General features: G+C 42.9%; 1 protein-coding gene across 3 annotated transcripts in view; it reads left to right on the top strand.

The window, feature by feature from the left end:
* LOC105715414 (Fc receptor-like protein 5) overlaps positions 1-19691 on the top strand; it is a 58653-nt gene extending 38962 nt beyond the window's left edge. For all 3 annotated transcript variants that reach the window (XM_064370806.1, XM_021667387.2, XM_064370807.1), the window contains 9 exons: positions 6487-6765; positions 9786-10064; positions 13858-14136; positions 14605-14721; positions 15384-15411; positions 16373-16455; positions 16656-16724; positions 19269-19300; positions 19378-19691. In XM_064370806.1, coding sequence (XP_064226876.1) covers positions 6487-6765; positions 9786-10064; positions 13858-14136; positions 14605-14721; positions 15384-15411; positions 16373-16455; positions 16656-16724; positions 19269-19300; positions 19378-19467 — 1256 coding nt within the window. In that variant the 3' untranslated portion in view covers positions 19468-19691. The remainder of the gene's footprint in view (positions 1-6486; positions 6766-9785; positions 10065-13857; positions 14137-14604; positions 14722-15383; positions 15412-16372; positions 16456-16655; positions 16725-19268; positions 19301-19377) is intronic.
* Positions 19692-20182: the final 491 nt, after the last annotated feature.

The following is a 20182-nucleotide window of genomic DNA, read 5'->3' as shown; positions in this document are numbered from 1 at the left end:
TTTACACATAACAATATTAACCTTCAATGTGAATGGGCTAAATGCCCCAATTAAACGACACAGACTGGCAAATTGGATAAAAAGTCAAAACCCACCAGTGTGCTGTATCCAGGAAACCCATCTCACATGCAAGGATACACATAGGCTCAAAATAAAGGGATGGAGGAAGATTTACCAAGAAAGTGGAGAGAAAAAAAAAAAAAAAAACAGGAGTTGCAATCCTAGTCTCTGATAAAATAGACTTTAAACCAACAAAGATCAAAAGAGACAAAGAAGAGCATTACATAACGGTAAAAGGATCAATGCAACAAGAAGAGCTAACAATCTTAAATATATACGCACCCAATACAGGAGCACCCAGATACATAAAGCAAGGTCTTAATGACCTACGAAGAGACTGAGACTCCCACACAATAATAATGGGAGACTTTAACACTCCACTGTCAATATTAGACAAATCAATGAGACAGAAAATTAACAAGGATATCCAGGACTTGAACTTAGATCTGGACCAAGCAAACCTAATAGACATATACAGAATTCTCCACCCCAAATCCACAGAATATACATTCTTCTTAGCACCACATCACACCTACCCTAAAACTGACCACAAAATTGGAAGTAAATCACTCCTCAGCAAATGCAAAAGAATGGAAATCATAACAAACAGTCTCTCAGACCACAGTGCAATCAAATTAGAACTCAAGATTCAGAAACCAACTCAGAACCACACAACTTCATGGAAACTGAACAACTGGCTCTTGAATGTTGACTGGATAAACAATGAAATGAAGGTAGAAATAAAAATATTCTTCAAAACTGACAAGAATGAAGACACACTCTACCAGAATCTCTGGGACACATTTAAAGCAGTGTCTAGAGGAAAATTTATAGCAATAAATGCCCACATGAGAAGCAAGGAAACATCTAAAATTGACACCCCATCATCAAAATTGAAAGAGCTAGAGGAGCAAGATCAAAAAAACTCAAAAGCTAGCAGAAGACAAGAAATAACTAAGATCAGAGCAGAACTGAAGGAGATAGAGACACAAAAAACCCTTCAAAAAATCAATAAATCCAGGAGCTGGTTTTGTGGAAAGATCAACAAAATAGACAGACCACTAGCCAGATTAATAAAAAAGAAAAGAGAGAAGAATCAAATAGATGCAATAAAAAACAATAAAGGGTATATCACCACAGATTCCACAGAAATACAAACCACCATTTTAGATTACTACAAACAACTGTATGCACATAAACTAGTAAACCTGGAAGAAATGGATAAATTCCTGGACACTTCCACCCTCCCAAGCCTAAAGCAGGAAAAAGTCAAAACCCTGAATAGACCAATAACAAGGGCTGAAGTTGAGGCAGCAATTAGGAGCCTACCACCCAAAAAAAAGCCCAGGTCCAGATTGGTTCACAGCCAAATTCTACCAGACATACAAAGAGGAGCTGGTACCACTCCTGAAACCATTCCAAACAATCCAAAAAGAGGGAATCCTTCCCAAATCATTTTATGAGACCAACATCATCCTGATACCAAAACCTGGCAGAGATTCAACAAGAAAAGAAAACTTCAGGCCAATATCCATGATGAACATAGATGCAAAAATCTTCAATAAAATACTGGCAAACCGATTGCAGCAGCACATCAAAAAGCTTATCCATCATGATCAAGTAGGCTTCATCCTGGGGATGCAAGACTGGTTCAACATACACAAGTCTATAAATGTAACTCACCACATAAACAGAACCAAAGACAAAAACCACATGATTATCTCAATAGATACAGAGAAGGCCTTTGACAAAATTCAACAGCCCTTTATGCTAAAAACTCTCAATAAACTAGGTATTGACAGAACGTATCTCAAAATAATAAAAGCTATTTATGACAACCCTACAGCCAACATCATACTGAATGGGCAAAACCTGGAAGCATTCCCTTTGAAATCTGGCACTAGACAAGGATGCCCTCTCTCACCACTCCTATTCAATATAGTATTGGAAGTTCTAGCCTGAGCAATCAGGCAAGAAAAAGAAATAAAGGGTATTTAATTAGGAAAGGAGGAAGTCAAATTGTCTCTATTTGCAGAGGACATGATAGTGTATTTAGAAGACCCTATTGTCTCAGCCCCAAATCTCCCGAAACTGATAAGCAACTTCAGCAAAGTCTCAGAATACAAAATCAATGTGCAAAAATCAGAAGCATTCCTATACACCAATAACCGACTTAAAGAGAGCCAAATCAAGAATGAACTGCTATTCACAATTGCTACAAAGAAAATAAAATACCTAGGAATATAACTAACAAAGGATATAAAGGACCTCTTCAAGGAGAACTACAGACCACTGCTCAATGTAATGAGAGGACACAAACAGATGGAAAAACATTCCATGCCCATGGTTAGGAAGAATCAATATTGTGAAAATGGCCATACTTCCCAAAGTAATTTATAGATTCAATGCTATCCCCATCAAGCTACATATGACCCTCTTCAGAACTGGAAAAAAAACCCACCTTTAACTTCATATGGAACCAAAACAGAGCCCACATAGCCAAGCCAATTCTAAGGAAAAAGAACAAAGACGGAGGCATCACACTACCTGACTTCAAACTATACTACAAGGCTATAGTAATCAAAACAGCATGGTACTGGTACCAAAACGGAGATATAGACCAATGGAACAGAACAGAGGCCTCAGAGGAAATGTCACACATCTACAACCTTCTGATCTTTGACAAACCTGACAAAAACAAGCAATGGGGAAAGGATTCCCTGTTTAATAAATGGTATTGGGAAAACTGGCTAGCCACATGCAGAAAGCAGAAACTGGACCCCTTCCTGATGCCTTACACTAAAACTAACTCCCGATGGATCAAAGATTTAAACATAAGACCTAATACCATACAAACCCTAGAAAAACCTAGGCAAAACCATTAAGGACATAGGCATAGGCAAGGACTTCATGACTAAAACACCAAAAGCATTGGCAACAAAAAACAAAATAGACAAATGGGACCTAATTAAACTCCACAGCTTCTGCACAGTGAAAGAAACAATCATTATAGTGAACTGGCAAACAACAGAATGGGAAAAAATTTTTGCAATCTACCTGTCTGACAAAGGACTTACATCCAGAATCTACAAAAACCAAAACAGATTTACAAGAAAAAAACAAACAAACCCATTCAAAAGTGGGTGAAGGATATGAACAGACACTTTTCAAAAGAAGACATATATGAGGCCAACAAACATATGAAAAAATGCTCATAATCACTGGTCATTAGAGAAATGCAAATCAAAACTACATTGAGATACCATCTCATGCCAGTTAGAATGGCAATTATTAAAAAATCTGGAGACAACAGATGCTGGAGAGGATGTGGAGAAACAGGAACACTTTTACACTGTTGGTGGGAGTGTAAATTAGTTCAACCATTGTAGAAAATAGTGTGGCGATTCCTTGAGGACCTAGAAATAGAAATTCCATTTGACCCAGCAATCCCATTACTGGGTATATATCCAAAGGATTATAAACCATTCTATTATAAAGACACATGCACATGTATGTTCACTGCAGCACTGTTTACAATAGCAAAGACTTGGAAATAACCCAAATGCCCATCTATGATAGACTGGACAGGGAAAATGTGGCACATATACACCATGGAATACTATGCAGCCATAAAAAATGATGAGTTTGTGTCCTTTGTAGGGACATAGATGAACCTGGAAACCATCATTCTCAGCAAACTGACACAAGAACAGAAAAACAAACACCGCATGTTCTCACTCATAGGTGGGTGTTGAATAATGAGAACACATGGACACAGGGAGGGGAGCATCACACACTGAGGTCTGTTGGGGGGGGACTAGGGGAGGGACAGTGGGAGGTAGGAAGTTGGAGAGGGATAACATGGGGAGAAATACCAGATATAGGTGATGGGGATGGAGGCAACAAACCACATTGCTATGTATGTACCTATGCAACAATCTTGCATGTTATTCACATGTACCCCAGAACCTAAAGTGCAACAAAATATATATATATTAAAATAATATATATATGTATGTGTGTATGATTATAGGGAAAAATGCAGTCATCTCAGAAAGAAAAATATCAAGTTAGTCTTAGACTTTGCAGAGCACTCAATGCCAAAGAGAGAGCAATGATATCCAGACTTGGACTTTCAGGGGAGGAATAATAACTGAGAATTTAATATCAAATCAAAAAGGCATTGTCAAAAATAAAGGGATTCAGGAAACTGAGAATGCACTAAGCCTTCTTGAAAAAATCACCTAGTGACAAAATTCAGCCCAACAAGATGTAAATGAACATATAGGACTCATAATGAGGAAACAGCATTATGAAAAGCCAGTTCTGAATCTATGTAGATGACTGGTTCTCAACCCTGGCTGTACATTAGAGTCACCCAAGAACTTTGTAAAAGACACATTACTAAGCCCCTCGCCAGAATAATTCATTCAGAATCTCACAGATGGGGCCACAGAATCGATATTTTTTGACACATCCTCAGGTGAGAATATTGTGTGAACAAGATTGGAAACCACTGATTTAGATACAGAAACAAAGGCTAATCAATTGTGAGAATTATGGTCACAGAATAGAAAGTAACTAGTGTAAACACTGAAGATGTAAAAAATTGTAACAAAGAAAAATCAGTTGGTCAGAGGAAGAAGAGTAAGTAAAGGAACAATCATTTTCTCATTATTATTATTTCAGAGTATATTCTTGAAAGTATATTCTTTCAGAGTATATTTTTGAATTCTTTCAGAATTCAAAAAGAATTGACAGTTTTTAAAAATGACAGATTTCAAAATATCCATTTTGTAAATCGTTTCTGAATACTTTGCCAACAGTAACTCATCATTAATGGTTTATACTTCACTAAAATTCCATGGAAAACCAACTAGTAGCCTGTAGGGTCACATAGGATAGAACAAGTGAATTCTTCAAGTGGAGCAACCATAGATATTAGGACTGACAAAATAAATAAATGATAAAAATAAAGCTGTGTACTGATATGACCATAAATGATCAGGGAAACAAGAAACAGAAACTCATATACACCATTATTGCAACTGACATGAGGTGGTATCACATTGTGGTTTTGATTTGCATTTCCTTGATAGTGATGTTGAACATGTTTATGCGTTTGTTGGCAATTTGAATATCTTCTTTTGAAAATTATCTATTTGTGCCCTTTGCCTACTTTTTGATGTGATTATTTGTTTATTTCTTGATGATTTGTTTGAGTTCCTTGTTGATTCTGGATACTGGTCTCTTGTCAGATGCATAGTTTGTGAATATTTTCTCCCACTCTGTGGGTTGTCTGTTTATCTGCTGATTTTTTTTTTTTTTTTTTTTTGCTGTGCAGAAGCTTATTAGCTGAATTCAGACTCATCTATTTATTATTGTTTTTGTTGCATTTGCTTTGGTTTGTTGATCATGAACTCTTTGCCTAAACCAACATCTAGAAGAGCTTTTTTTTTTTTTTTTGATGGTATATTCTAGAGTTTTTATGGTTTTGGGTCTTAGATTTATGTCTTTGATCCATCTTGAGTTGATTTTTGTATAAGGTGAGAGATAAGGGTCCACTTTCATTCTTCTACATGCAGCTTGCCAATGATCCTAGCACCATTTGCTGCACAGGGTGTCTTTCCTCACTTTATGTTTTTGTTTGCTTTGTCAAAATCAGTTTGCTATAAGTATTTGGTTTTATTTCTGGGTTCTCTCCTTCCACTGGTCTTCCTTTCTGTTTTTATGTGAGTACCATGCTGTTCTGGTAACTATAGCTTTGTAGTATAGTTTGAAGTTGGGTATTTTGATGCCTCCAAATTTGCTTTTTTCTTAGTCTTGCTTTGGCTATGTGGGCTCTTGTTTGTTCCATATGAATATTAGGATTGGTTTTTCTAGTTCTGTGAAGAATGGTGATGGTATTTTGATGGGAATTGCATTGAATTTATAGATTGCTTTTGGTAGATGGCCATTTTCACAATATTGTTTCTACCTATCCATGAGAATGGGATGTTTCCATTTTATTGTGTAATCTATGATTTATTTCAACAGTGTCCTGTTTTTCTTACAGACATACTTCACCTACTTGTTTAAGTGTATTTCTAAGTATTTTTTTTCGTGTCATTTAAAAGTTTGAATTTTTTTATTTGATTCTCGCTTGATCACTGTCAGTGGGTAGCAGTTCTACTGATTTGTGTACATTGTTTTGTATCCTGAAACTTTACAGAATTCATTTATCAGATCTAGGAGCTTTTTGCATGAGTCTTTAGGGTTTTCTAGGTATACCATCATATCATGAGTGAACAGCAACAGTTTGACTTCTTCCTGTTTACCAGTTTGGATGCCCTTTATTTCTTTCTCTTGTCTGATTGTTCTGGCTAGGGTGGACAACTGTTTTTAATTTTAAAAATACATGTGTCCCTAACTCATTTTCTCTCTCAGTTCCAGTGTCTCGCCCCATCCTCACCCTCAGGGTTCCCAGGGCCCAGGCTGTGGTGGGGGACCTGCTGGAGCTTCGCTGTGAAGCCCTGAGAGGCTCTCCCCCAATCCTGTACCAGTTTTATCATGATGATGTCATCCTGGGGAGCAACTCAGCCCCCTCTGGAGGAGAAGCCTCTTTCAATCTCTCTCTGACTGCAGAACATTCTGGAAACTACTCCTGTGAGGCCAACAATGGCCTGATAGCCCAGCACAGTGACACAGTATCACTCAGTGTTATAGGTAAGTTGACCCAACCAGCAGCACAAAAAGAAACAGACCATCTCTCCCAAATTTCCTGATAGCCAAGATCGGAGCTATGGTTTCCAGAGCCATTTGCTGTGTGACATCCTGTTAGACCTGGCACCTTATACAGCCTCCATCTCTGAGTTTTGTATCCTACATATTCAAGAACTTGCACCTTCCCTTCTATTGCTGTACTTTTCCTGCTAGCAGCAGTCCAGCCACCGTGACCAAAATTCTTCTAACATAGGAGTAAAGGCTTTCAAAATACAAACTATATTCTTGCCAACAGTGATAGTAAGAAAGAAAGTTATGAAGTTCCATGTGCTTCACCTTAGAAAAGATTTAGTTGTGGTTTTCTCTGTCTGCCAATCAATAAAAAGACCAACACAATTCTCTTATTGGTTCACACATTTTTCTCTAGCCTCTCCTGCCCCTGTCCCAGAGTGGTTTGGGTTCCCATCCAAGACCCTTGTTAGAAGATATCCTTCTCCTTCCTCCTTGCTTTTCCTGTTCCATTCAACAACAGCATGATCTTCCATGCATCCTTGTCATGGGCTGACTCCTAGTCACGCCCACTCTCAGTGAAGGCTTTGGCACTGCACTTTGTCTTCCTCCCTACCCCACAATCTGTCATCATTTCATGACTCTCATGGCCACATGTATGACTCCCTTAACACCATGGTCTGTCCTCTCCACAGCAGTCAGCCACTCCCACATACATATACTACTTCATCTCCAAAATGACAATTTTAAGCCCTTATTATCTGAAAACAACCTCTATCCTTCTACTTGCATCAACCTCTCCTATCACTATTGTTTTCAGACCTGAACAGAATTCCCAGGTCATTAATACCTCTACTCCTTCCCTACTCCATCAGACAATAACTCCTTCCACTGCCACCAACAAATTGAGTGTCTAGCTCTGTATCCACCCAGTAACTAATCTCTCCTTTTCCTAAGTTATAGAGGACTCTCCTCCCTACAGGTGAACATCTCCATCTGGACTCCAGATTTCATCATTTTGTGCATTCTCAGAAGCTATACAACCGATTATCCCTCTCTCCTCTATGGCCCCCAATATCTCCCTCTCTGTAGGATCCTTCCCACTGGCATTTCACATCCTATATCTCTCCCATATCCAAGGAAAACCCTCTCTTGATCCCACTTATACCTCCATACACTACTGCTTCATGGCTAAACTTCCAAAAATAGCTACCCAGGTTTTTCCCATGTCCCCATTATTCACTAGGCTCTAATCTACTAGGCTTTTCCAACATCTCCACCAAAATGTTTCTCACCAAGGTCATCAATGACCTCTAAGGCTTTAAATCCAATGGCCATTTTTCAATCCTCACCTTCCTTGACATCTCAGATATATTCCATATTGTTTACCTTTCTTCCTTCTTGAAGCCCTCCCTTCAGGGAATCCATCTTCTGTTTCTCTTCTTTCCCTGGCCACTTCTTCTCAGTCTTCTTCATTGGCTTCTCCTTTTATAGAAAACCTTTAAGCATTGGCATGTCCCAGAACTTTGACTTATGCCCTCTTCTCTTAAATCCTTTGTCTGGATGATCCTGGGTATGGCATCTATAAATAATTATTTCAAAACTTCTATCTCTAAAAGGAACCTTCCACTTGAGCATCTGCACATGACATATCTTCACACAAATATCTCAAAAGCTTGTCAATCTGAATATCTCTAAAACTAAACTGCTGACATTCCCCTCCTCTTTCAAAGGTTCCTACTTCTGTGAAACACATCTCCCCTCATCAGATACACAAAGCAGAAACAGAGGAGTCTTTCTCTTTCTCAGCATTTCTCTTCCTCACCACTCACAGCCAATTAATCAGTAAGTCTTGCTGATTTGATTTCCTAAATATTTCTCAAATCTTTATCTCTACCACCTCTATCTAGACAAGTCCACCATCATTTTGACTACTGCAATGCCATTCATCCACTCTACCCCTCAATTCCACTTCCATTCCACCACAGTCCATTTTGTGCACAATGGTCAAAATGGTCTTTCAAAAGCAACAAATTTGATCATCTCACACCCCTGCATAGATAGACTTATAGGCTTCCCATTGATCTATGAAGAAGGACCAAAATTCTTAGCATAGCTTATGAAGTCCAGCCTAGATTTCCAGCCTCCTATTTCATGGTAGTTTGCAGACTCTTCTCAGTGTGATGCTACCTTATTTCAATAATTCAAATGTGCCAGTCTTATTCCCAACTCAGGGCCTTTGCACATACAATTTGCCTGCCCAGTGCACTCTATACCTCCCTCTTCAACTGGCTAATTTCAATGCTAATTTCAAAGGTCATTTTGTGAGGAAGCTTTCCTTGACAACACATACATTTCACAGTACCCTGTCCTTTATCAATTATCAGTTTTAATTCTATACTTACTGCATTTTTATTTAATTGCTGCCTCTCATCCTTCTATATTGTAGGTTCTGTGAGAGCAGGAACTGTCTTTCTCACCATTGATTCCCTAGGACATCATACCATTCTTGGGACTTATTAAAGGCTCAATTTTTATTTTTGCCCAATTTTATAAAAATTTTTGTTCAATTAATTTTTGATGGGTGAATGAATATAAAAATGAGCAAATAACATGACAATACTCTTTCTCTTGTGGGCCCTATTCCTGATGCAGCCCAGATGCAATTACATCCCTGGTGATATAAGCCGCAAGTCTCTCTTGTTCTTCCTTTTCTGTTGGACTGATTCCTCCTTTCTCCAATTGTCTTTTGACTTCTAAGATACCTGTCAGTTTAATCCTTGTTTTCACAATCCTCAAACACATTTGAGTTTGTGTATTTCAGTATTCCAAACTGTTTATAGCGCTACAAAAATGTTATTCTTTCTGGAGATCTGAAAATATTGCTGAGTTTTGAGTAACATCACAAGGGCATTAAAAACTGAGAAAAACATTTTTCCATTTCAAATATCTTTAGCATGAAGGACTATATTTCAGCAGAAGCAGCTGATGGTTAACTGTTTTTCCTCCCTCAGTTCCAGTGTCTCGCCCCATCCTCACCATCAGGGCTCCCAGGGCCCAGGCTGTGGTGGGGGACCTGCTGGAGCTTCATTGTGAGGCCCTGAGAGGCTCCTCCCCGATCTTGTACCTATTTTATCATGAGGATGTCACCCTGGGAAAGATCTCGGCCCTCTCTGGAGGAGGAGCCTCCTTCAATCTCTCTCTGACTACAGAACATTCTGGAATCTACTCCTGTGAGGCAGACAATGGTCTGGAGGCCCAGCGCAGTGAGATGGTGACACTGAAAGTTGCAGGTGAGTGGGCCCCGCCCACCAGCCACACAGCCCAGACCTGACTGTGCCTGCTCTCCCGCAGCTGACAATGGAGCCACAGAGCTCCTCAGGGCTGTTTGCTTGTGTGGCGTCCCAGCACACTTTCTGCCTGCAGAACCTCCCTGTGAAAGTCTGGGATCCTTTGTGGTACAGTTCCGGGAATCTGAAGTCTCCCAGCAGTCTTCTTGAATGTGATCAAAGCCCCTCACTAAAAATGCAAATAAGACTTTTTAGAACATAAACTATATTCTAAACTGAAATTATTATATGAAAGTGAAACCAAAGAATTCTAAATATAGGTTTCCTAGAAAATATTAGGCGGCTTCTTGTCCAGATTCTTCTCTCACTGACTTCCAACAAGCCTCTATTCTTGAGTTTCTTGCATTACTGGGGATGTAAATGTTCCTTATGTTTCCACATTAAAAATCCTATGTTAACATAAGCTATGTGCACAGCTCTTCAGGAGGCACACTCAGTGATCTTTAAAGCAAAGGACACAGGTGACCAGGGCAGAAAACAGGGAGCAGGATGACATGGAATGGAAACGGCCACCTATCAACCAAAATCCTCCATTCTCAAAACTGTTCTTTGATCCCATGCAATTAAGTGTAATAACCCAAGGAAAGCTGCTTCTAGTGAGCTTTGAATATTTTTGGTGATGACCTCCTACAAGCCAAACTTCGAACCCCCTGTGTAGAGAGACCTAGAGTTTAGCAAAAGTATGCTAAGGGGTGTTGACATGAATGTTCTAGACTTGGCTCTGAAGATAACTAGCTGTGTGACATTGGCCAAGCGCCTTTCCCATATTGACCTCGGTTACCACACCCATAAAGTGGGAAAATCAGACTAGATGAAAATCATATCATCCCCTGTCCTAGAATTCTATGATTTTGGCAGACAGGGAATATGGATTATGGAGACTTACAGGTTCCTAGAAGGAGATGTGCAAAAGTAAGAGTGGGTTGTCCCTGCTTTTGGAATATATCCTGGAGAAACAGGAGACCATACGATGGTATGCAGTCACCATTCTAGTCATGTAAAGCAAAATATACATTGATGCTTTTATTCCCCTTGGCAAGATGCCTGGGTATCATAGGAATAGAGACAGAGCCACATAAGCAGGTTGATCTGGGCATGCTAACCTAGGATCCAGCATCTCACAAGGTAGCCAGTGCAGCCATCTCATTGGCATCCAAGAGATGATGACTTCAGATTTTCCTATTCAGTAAGTGCCAAGACCAGGTTGGTCATGGAGACCCCAACCCAGGTGGTGCTGAAGGAATTAAGAAACAGACACAGAGATAGAGAGCAAAAGGTAGGATGACAGGGGGCCACAGCATTCCCAGTTGAGAGCCTCAAATAGAGTTTGACCCACACATTTATTGACAGCAAGCAAGTGATAATCATCATCTAACTAAAAGCATTCTTCTCGGGGAACAAAGCATTCTTTACCAGTGGCAAGAAACAGGCTTCAGTGTGTTTATCTGCTGCAGCTAGAACATGTCGTTAAGGCATGGGTCACTCATTCTATCGTTCGTGGTTCAGAAGACCCCGAGCAAGAATGGGTTAGGTATTTCTTTCCCTTGCTCCAGTAAACCAACAACCTCTAGCAATGTGTGTCACTGCCATCACGAGGATGTCACAGTGCTATAGATATCCTGTTTATGGCCAGTATCTTTAAGGCCTGTTTATGCCAGGCTTAGGGCCTGCTCCCAACATGCTCCCAACAGGTAAGCTCATTCTTCTTCCCCCACCAGCAGCACCAACCTCAACCCATTTTCCTGAGATTTGCAGGGACTCTTGCCACACAGTTTACACACCTATCCCTTAGAGCTGGCACACAGGCAGGTACCACTGACCGAGGGCTGCTCCGTCTCTCCTTGCAACACAGCAAGCCAACACATCGTACCTCCCACATTCTGTACTTATGATTTCATGATTTTCTGCTCATCCTCACTCCCTTGTTTCTATAATTCCCTATCACAAATGCATGTTATTTCTGCTGCTGCTATTATCACAGCTAAAGGGCTTCTTGTGCAGCCTGAATGAATTGTGTCTGAGTCCTGAAACTAAGACACAGGTCATAGGGACCAGAAACTGCCAGAAAAGGAAATATCATTTCTTATTATCATCATGACCAATGTCATCATCAACACTCAGTGAGCCTTCATCAGGCTCCAGACTCTGTGGTTAGTGCTTAATATCCAATATCTCATTTAATCATTAAGATAAACCTGTGAGGATAAATTTTAAGCCATTTTATCCCCTATTTTCAGAAAAGAAACTGAGACTTAGAGAAGTGAAGTAACTAGCTTGCAGACACACAGCTAGCAAGGGTAAAGCCAGTTGAAGCGTGGTCCTCTCTAACTCTTAACATCAGTCTGAGACATTATGACATTTCCTCATCCATTGTGGCCACATTTTTTTTTTCTTTTTTTTTGAGACAGAGTTTCGCTCTTGTTACCCAGGCTGGAGTGCAATGGCGCGATCTCGGCTCACCGCAACCTCCGCCTCCTGGGTTCAGGCAATTCTCCTGCCTCAGCCTCCTGAGTAGCTGGGATTACAGGCACGCACCACCATGCCCAGCTAATTTTTGTATTTTTAGTAGAGACGGGGTTTCACCATGTTGACCGGGATGGTCTCAATCTCTTGACCTTGTGATCCACCCGCCTCGGCCTCCCAAAGTGCTGGGATTACAGGCGTGAGCCATCGCGCCCGGCCTGTGGCCACTTTTTAACACAACCTTTTAGTTTTTAGTAATTTGTTATTCTGAAAGAACACATGAATCTTCATGATGAAAAAGATCAAATAATACAAAAGGGCCAATATTGAAAAGTAAAAGTGTCTTTCTACCTGCTCACAATCAATTCATATGCACATACTCTCTAGACATAACCATTGTTAACTGTTTCATATGTATGCTTCTAGGAATACTCTATAAAGGCATTTAATTTTTACAAAGCTAGAATAATATTATACTTATAGTTATGCCAGTTGTGTTTTTTTTTAACTGAAATATATAGCTCGACTTTTAAGAAACACATCTTGGATAGCATTCGTATTTCATTACCCAATCCAGTAAGTTGCCTCTAATTTTTAGCTCTTATTAAAATGCAACAGTAGAAATTCTTGTACAAATATATTGGCATATTTTATGCTGGTATCCCTAAAGGAGATGGCTCTAGAAGTAGGACTTGAACTCCTGGGCTCAAGTGATCCTCCTGCCTCAGACTCCCAATTCGTTGGGATTACAGGTTTGGGCCACTGCACCTGGCCCGCTACAAGTAGATTTGTTGGGTCAGAGTTTATGGGCACTTTAAATTTTGTAGCTATTGACAAATTGTCATTGAAGGAAGTTTGTTAAATTTGTATTACCACCTAGGGCAAATGTAGATAGATGCCTGTTTATCCACAAGCTCATCAGTATGATCAGTCTATGTAAGCTTTGCCAACCCGAAAAATAGAGAAAAGAATAGTATTGTATGGTTGTCTTTAGTTGTGTTTTGTTAATTAGTAATGAAGATGAGAATCTTTTTATATATTTATTGTCTATTTGAAGTTTCAGTGATTTACATACTTTTTACAGTTTTCTATCGGATGTTTTTGTACACTGAAAACTATTCGTGGGTCAAACTACTTAGCTCTGTTTATCATCTGTATTTTAATCTACTTTCCAAGATTGAGATACGACTTTTTACATATGTTGATAATACCTTTTGTTTCTTACAAATATGTTAGAAGCAGAAACTGCTATTGACTTTTTGTTCTCCCTCAGTTCCAGTGTCTCGCCCCATCCTCACTCTCAGGGCTCCCAGGGCCCAGGCTGTGGTGGGGGACCTGCTGACGCTTCACTGTGAGGCCCCGAGAGGCTCTCCCCCGATCCTGTACTGGTTTTATCATGAGGATGTCACCCTGGGGAATAGCTCAGCTCCCTCTGGAGGAGGAGCCTCCTTCAACCTCTCTCTGACTGCAGAACGCTCTGGAAACTACTCCTGTGAGGCCGACAATGGCCTAGGGCCCCGGCGCAGTGAGGCGGTGACACTTTATATTACAGGTAAGTTTCCCATGCCTAGGCCACAGATGGAGACAAAATGTTTCCCCCAAGGACCCTCTGATAACCCTCACGGTGCTTGACTAGAACGGCACTCCTCAGGGACAAGTAACACAGCTGGCAGCTCTCTAAACTGCTATTTCCTGAAGTGCTTCTAGAATGATGATGCGGGGGCTTGGAGCACAGGGTGGCGGTGGGGGGGCAAAGAGCACCACTGACTTTAGAGCTCCTCACCTGGCTGCCTCTTCTCTCGCCAGCCACCACCCACTCTGACCCTCCACCCTTGCCTCAGGCGCAGAGACAACTTCCTCACAAAGACAAGAGCCATCTTCTGTGCCACATCAGCCCCTGCTTAGGTGCTGGGACCCTGCTCACCTAGGTTCACCCTCAGGCCCAAGCAGCAGCTATTGGGGGTGGGCAGTTCAAGACCACAGCCTCTCCTCTGGCTCATGTGTGGGGTCTCCCCCTCAGGGTTAACCGGAAACAGAAGTGGCTCTGTTGCCACAAGCATCACCGGGGGCCTGCTCAGCATGGCGGGCCTTGCTGCTGGGGCACTGCTGCTTTACTGCTGGCTCTCGAGAAAAGCAGGTAGGTAACTCTGGGTACACCTTGGCTTGAGTTCATGCCCTTCCCAGCAACGCTCCCTCGGGCCTCATGCTGCCTTTGTGGCCATCCCCAGGCTCACAAGAGTTCCTCCCTTCTGTCCCTCAATCCTCTGCCTTTCCCACTGGGTTCTCCAGAATTGCTTTTACCAAATACACAGTTTCCAAAACAGACCTATAAGGTGGAAGATGTCTTGATGAGATGTAGTTTATCTAACATCATAAACTGCAGAGTGTCTTCCTCTGGACGCTTAAAAGACCCCCAAGGAATGGGAAGAGGAGGAGAAAAACTCTGAGAAATAGAAAATGGAAACCAGATAGGATCCAGTAATTTTCTGATATTTTAAATGTACACTCTTTTTACAGCTGATCAAGTCTGTTTTCTTGCCTGTGGCTACCAATCATTATCTTTAAAACCTCCAGGTTAAAGGATAACAGATTGTGGACTCCCATTTCACATCATAACATACCCCTCTGGCAGGGTCAGTAGCTTTTGCCCAGTCTGCTGCCTCCCTGGGGCATAACAAAGAAGGATTCAACCTTCAGTGACAGCACCTCCTGGCAGTTTCTAAGTGAGCCTTCTCTGATCTGTGCCCCTCTGAGGGTCTCCTCTTCCTGAATCCAATACTCCTCTGCTTTCCTTTACAGGGAGAAAGCCTGCCTCTGACCCCTCCAGGTAAGACCTGAGCTGCATTCCTGTGTGATTAATGAAATGTCCACAGAGTGGAAAAATTGAATTGAATCTGGTGATTACCAAGAGAGCACAGTTTCTGCCAGGTGCCGCTGAGATGGGCTGTGCCCATTTCCTGTTGTACCTCCCTGGGGATATCTCAAGGCAATTCCCAACACCTTTGCACCCACCCCCTTAGCTGTATAGGCTGTTTTCTCATCAAGTGTTAATTGCTCTTTCATTTATTAACCCACATCCCTGGACCATTCTTGGCTTGGTTGTCTGAGTGACCATTATGACCACCATGACCACCAAGTTGTTCCATATCTTGAGATGACTTTAGAGCAGTCAACCTGGAAATCTCTGGAGATGCTGATCTCATCAGCACCTCTTGTGATAACAACTGAGAAGATGGAGCCACACAACTTGACCACCCAGAGAGGTCAATCTGCCAGAAGGACATAGTCCCTATGAAGAAGGGGTCACCGTCTTATATCCCAAAGGTTGACTTTAGGAGCCACAAAAAGGCTCGCCGCTATCCCTGGGCAAGCCCACGACAGCAGCATGCAAACCACGCAGAGCGCCTCGGAGCCTTCTGATCACTGAGCATGCAGGCTTTGGAGCCAGCTTTGAGCCTTGGCTCATCCCCTCTCTGGTTACATGATATTCATAAGTCACTTCTTGGAGCCTCTGTTTGTTTCAGCTACAAAATGAGGATGAAATAGAACATCATGTTGTTATAAGCATCAGCACAATGCCTGTTACATACTAGATGAGCATAAAGCCTGGAAACATAGATAATACGATTATGATTCATAATAAAATGCCCATGGGCCATTTGTTGTGTATTCATCCATGTTTCCAGGCTTGGCAGCCACCTTGCAGTAAGAAATCACTTACTAGGAGTAATCATTAGAGCTACTTTGTCAGGATTCCTAAGAAACATCCACGTTTCCCTGTCTCACAGGAGCCCTTCAGACTCAGACTCCCAACAGCCCACCTACCACAATGTACCAGCCTGGGCAGAGCTGCAACCAGTGTACAGCAACGGTGAGGCCCAAGGACCCCGCAGTTGGCAGAAGCCAGAGGGCTGGTGTGGGAAAGGGGTGGGGCAGGAGATGGGGAGGGACTGTGCTGAGGCCTGCAGGGCTCTAGTCGTTCCAGAGAAGAGACTTGCTGGGGGAGGAGGAAGTATCTCTAACAAGAGGCAAGAACCTCAGCATCCTCTGAAACTTCAATTTCTTTCTAAGTAAATCCTAGAAGAGAAGATGTGGTTTACTCAGAAGTACGGAGCATCCAAAAGAAAAAGAAACATGCCGGTAAGACCCAAGGAAGTCTTTGTTCTGGCCAACCCTCCACTTAGATAGCATAGCTCAATTTCCACCCCCTCAGCAGCTCTGAGCCAGCCAGGCATAGAGCCGCCCCTCCCACTGGGTCATGGGGCTTCTTAATTTGCGCCTAAGCCACTTCAGGCGAATCCAAGCCTCCCCTGCACTCTCCTTTCTCCATTCTCTGCAGAGGGCCTCAGTATAACCTGAGTAACAAAAGCATCCTTTCGGGCATTCCCTTAATCTCTCAGAGCTTCAGTATCTCTATCCATAAACTGTGACTACTTCCCTACCAATTTAGTCAGTTCTGGCTCCTCTAACAGAGTACCATAGACTAGGTGACTTAAAGAACAAATATCTATTTCTCACAGTTCTGTAGGCTGGAAGTCCAAGATGAAGGTGCCAGTACGGTCAGGTTCTTAGTGAGCGCCCTATTCCCAGTTTCCAGACAGGTGTCTCCTTGCTGTATCCCCCACACAGCAGAGAGAGAGGAAGAGATCATCACTCGTGTCTCATCATCATGATCATCATGATGTAATTGTCACCCTAGGCTTCACTTCCAAATGCCATCACATTGGGGATTAGGTCTTTAACCCATGAATTTGGAGAGCAACACAAATATTTAGTCCACAGCACTTACCTGCCTGTACTAGTTTCTGATTGCTGCTGTGTCAAATTACCATAAATTTGGTGGGATGAAGCAATACAAATGTAGCATCTTACAGCTCTGTGGGTCAGAAGTCTGACATGGGTCTCACAGGGTGCTGGCAGGGCTGTGTTCCTCCCCGGAGGCTCCAGGGGTGAAAGTGTTCTTGCCTTTTCAGCTTCTAGATCTCACCCACTTTCCTGGGCTGGAGCCCCCTTCCTCTCTCCCCAAAGCCAGCCAAGTAGCCAAGTCACATTTCCCTAACCATTCTTCCATAGACAGGTCTCCCTCTGACCTCAGCTGAGAAAAATGCTTGGGTTTTCTCAATGTGAGTATATTGGGCCCACCTGGATAACCCAGACTAATCTCCCTGTCTCAGGGTCTGTAATCCTCATCGCATCTGAAAGGTCCTCTTTTCCATTTTTAGGGTAATATATTCACAGGTTCCAGTGATTAGGGTGTGACATCTTTGGGGGGCACATTATTACAGCTACCACGCTGTTTCCTAGGGTCACTGTGAGGACTAAATGAGAAAATAGGTGTGGAAATGCTGTTGAAACTGCAGAGGGTGGAGCAGCTGTGATGACAACTACATGCTGGAGGTCTAGCTGTGTCATCAGCCCTCACAGTCAGTGGTTTGAAATGAGGGAATCCCAGCCTGGCTGCCTCCTTACTAGGAGCAGGAAAGAGAAGCAAAGTCCTTTGGGGCAGGCTTTTCTTTCTACCTCTGCTTCATTAAAAGTGCTGCGTGATTTTAGCCGTGAGCTTCCCTCTCTGGTTTTCCAATTTTTCTTATATAAAGTCAAGTGAATTGTGTTCGTGCCTCATTCTTGGTTCTGTAGCACCTCTCTGAGACATGTGAACTCATTCACTCTTACAAGCCCCTTTGAGGTATACGCTGTTACTACTCCCCTTTTACAGATGAGGAAACCGAGGAATAGATACCTTAAAAGACTTGCCTGAAATCATATAGACAATCACCAAGCAGTTTGTCTCCAGAGTCCACACTCTGGACCAAACTCTGCTTTTCTCAGTGCAATTCCAGGTAGTCCTGATGCTCATTCCCCAAAAGGGGAGAGCCATGTCTGGAGAACGTCATACTTGCCTCCAGTTTGATGATAACGTAACAATAGTAATTTCTAACATCTATCGTGTGCTGAACAGTTCTTATTATGTGCCAGGTACAGTTCTATAAGTGCAATAAGTAAATACACTATATCTGTATGGATAGCTCTTAGAACTGTACCTGTAGCACATATATAGAACTATGGCACGCATGCATATGATAATAGAGAAAATGTATTGAATATAGCAATCAGGACTGTACCCGACACATAAAAACTGCTCAATACATGATAGATGATAGAAGTAGTATAGGCACAGACACACAGACACATGAGCACACACATATGTGTAAACTCATATAGCTTCACCAAAACCATACAGGCAGATGATATTTTTATTCTCATCATATAGATGAGGCAACCGAGGCAGGAGATGTTGAGTGACGTCCCCCAGCTGCAGAGGTGGCAAGGCAGGCCGCAGGCTCAGTCTCGGGCAGTCTAGACCCGCATGGAGCGTGCTAAAACTTGCACCCGCCACGCCGCCTCTCCAGAACACATAATACCAATTACGCTCAAAGAACTAACAAGATAAAAGACAAACGTCTTTCTCTGGAAAGCCCCTAAGCAGCTCCGAGTGGGCCACGAAGTGTGAAGGGGTGTTGAAGAGAGGGTCTTAGGAATGGCAAGGGACAGGGTGGGCACCAACCGAGAGCAGCGATGGACTCACCGCGTGGAGGGACAGCGGGCCTCCAGGAGCCTCTGGCCGGCGCAGCGGGAGAGCTCCACTGCAATCTTCCACAGCTGAACACTTTCCTCTTTCCACAGCGGCCTCTGACCCCAGGCGTCTCAGGAACAAGGTGAGTCTCCCCCTCTGCCTGGCCTCCCCCACCCCCAGGCCTGCCCTGGCCCTCACGCGGGTGCTCTTGTCTCCTAGGGTTCCCCTGTCATCTACTCCGAAGTGAAGGTGGCGTCAACCCCGGCTGCCAGGTCCCCGCCCTGCGCTTCCTCAGCTCCTCACAGATGAGCCCACATGTCTCCCAGCTGCTGTCTCAGAGAAGCAGCATTGAAGTGGGAAGATTTAGGCTGCCCCAGGCCACATCCACTGGCCTTTGTTTCCACGTGCTCATTCTCAGTCTGACCAGAACGCAGGACCCTGCCCACTCTCGCCTGTTTCCTAGTTAAAGCCCTGCCTGGCGGGTTGATGGCGAGGCACTCCCATCCCGGGGCGCAGCACGTTTCCGGGCTTCCTTAGCGGGCTTCAGCTGTGGTTGCTATTCTGAGTACTGCTCCCATCACACCCCCACAGAGGGGGTCTTACCACAAGAACGGAGAGCGGGCCTTCAGGAGCCGCGGGGCTGGCCTAAACTCCGACACAGAATTCCTGCTCTTGGTGGATGCATTTCTCAATTGTCATCAGGCTGGCGGAGCTACTGCAGTGTGCTGTCAAACAAGACAGCGCACATCCCGTGCGCACAGGACTTGTAATGGATCTCCCCACAGGGGCTGCATTTTACACTCCTCCACCTGTCTCAAACTCTAAGGTCAGCATTTGACACCAGGGTAACGTCTCTCCTGCTCATGTGCCAATATCTACCTGCCCAAGTAAGTGGCTTTCATACACCAGGTCCCAGGTACCTCCCATCCTAATAGAAGCAACCTAGCAAGTCAAGGCCAGGAGGACCGGGGTGCAGATAGAACACATATTGGAACATAGAAGGTGCTCAATGACTGTTCGACTG

Source organism: Aotus nancymaae, unplaced genomic scaffold (assembly GCF_030222135.1).
Source record: "Aotus nancymaae isolate 86718 unplaced genomic scaffold, 86718_ANA_hifiasm-v0.15.2.pri h1tg000108l, whole genome shotgun sequence".
Taxonomy (NCBI): Eukaryota; Metazoa; Chordata; class Mammalia; order Primates; family Aotidae; genus Aotus; species Aotus nancymaae.
Note: the sequence above shows the minus strand (reverse complement) of the source record. Positions and strands in the feature narration are given on the sequence as shown.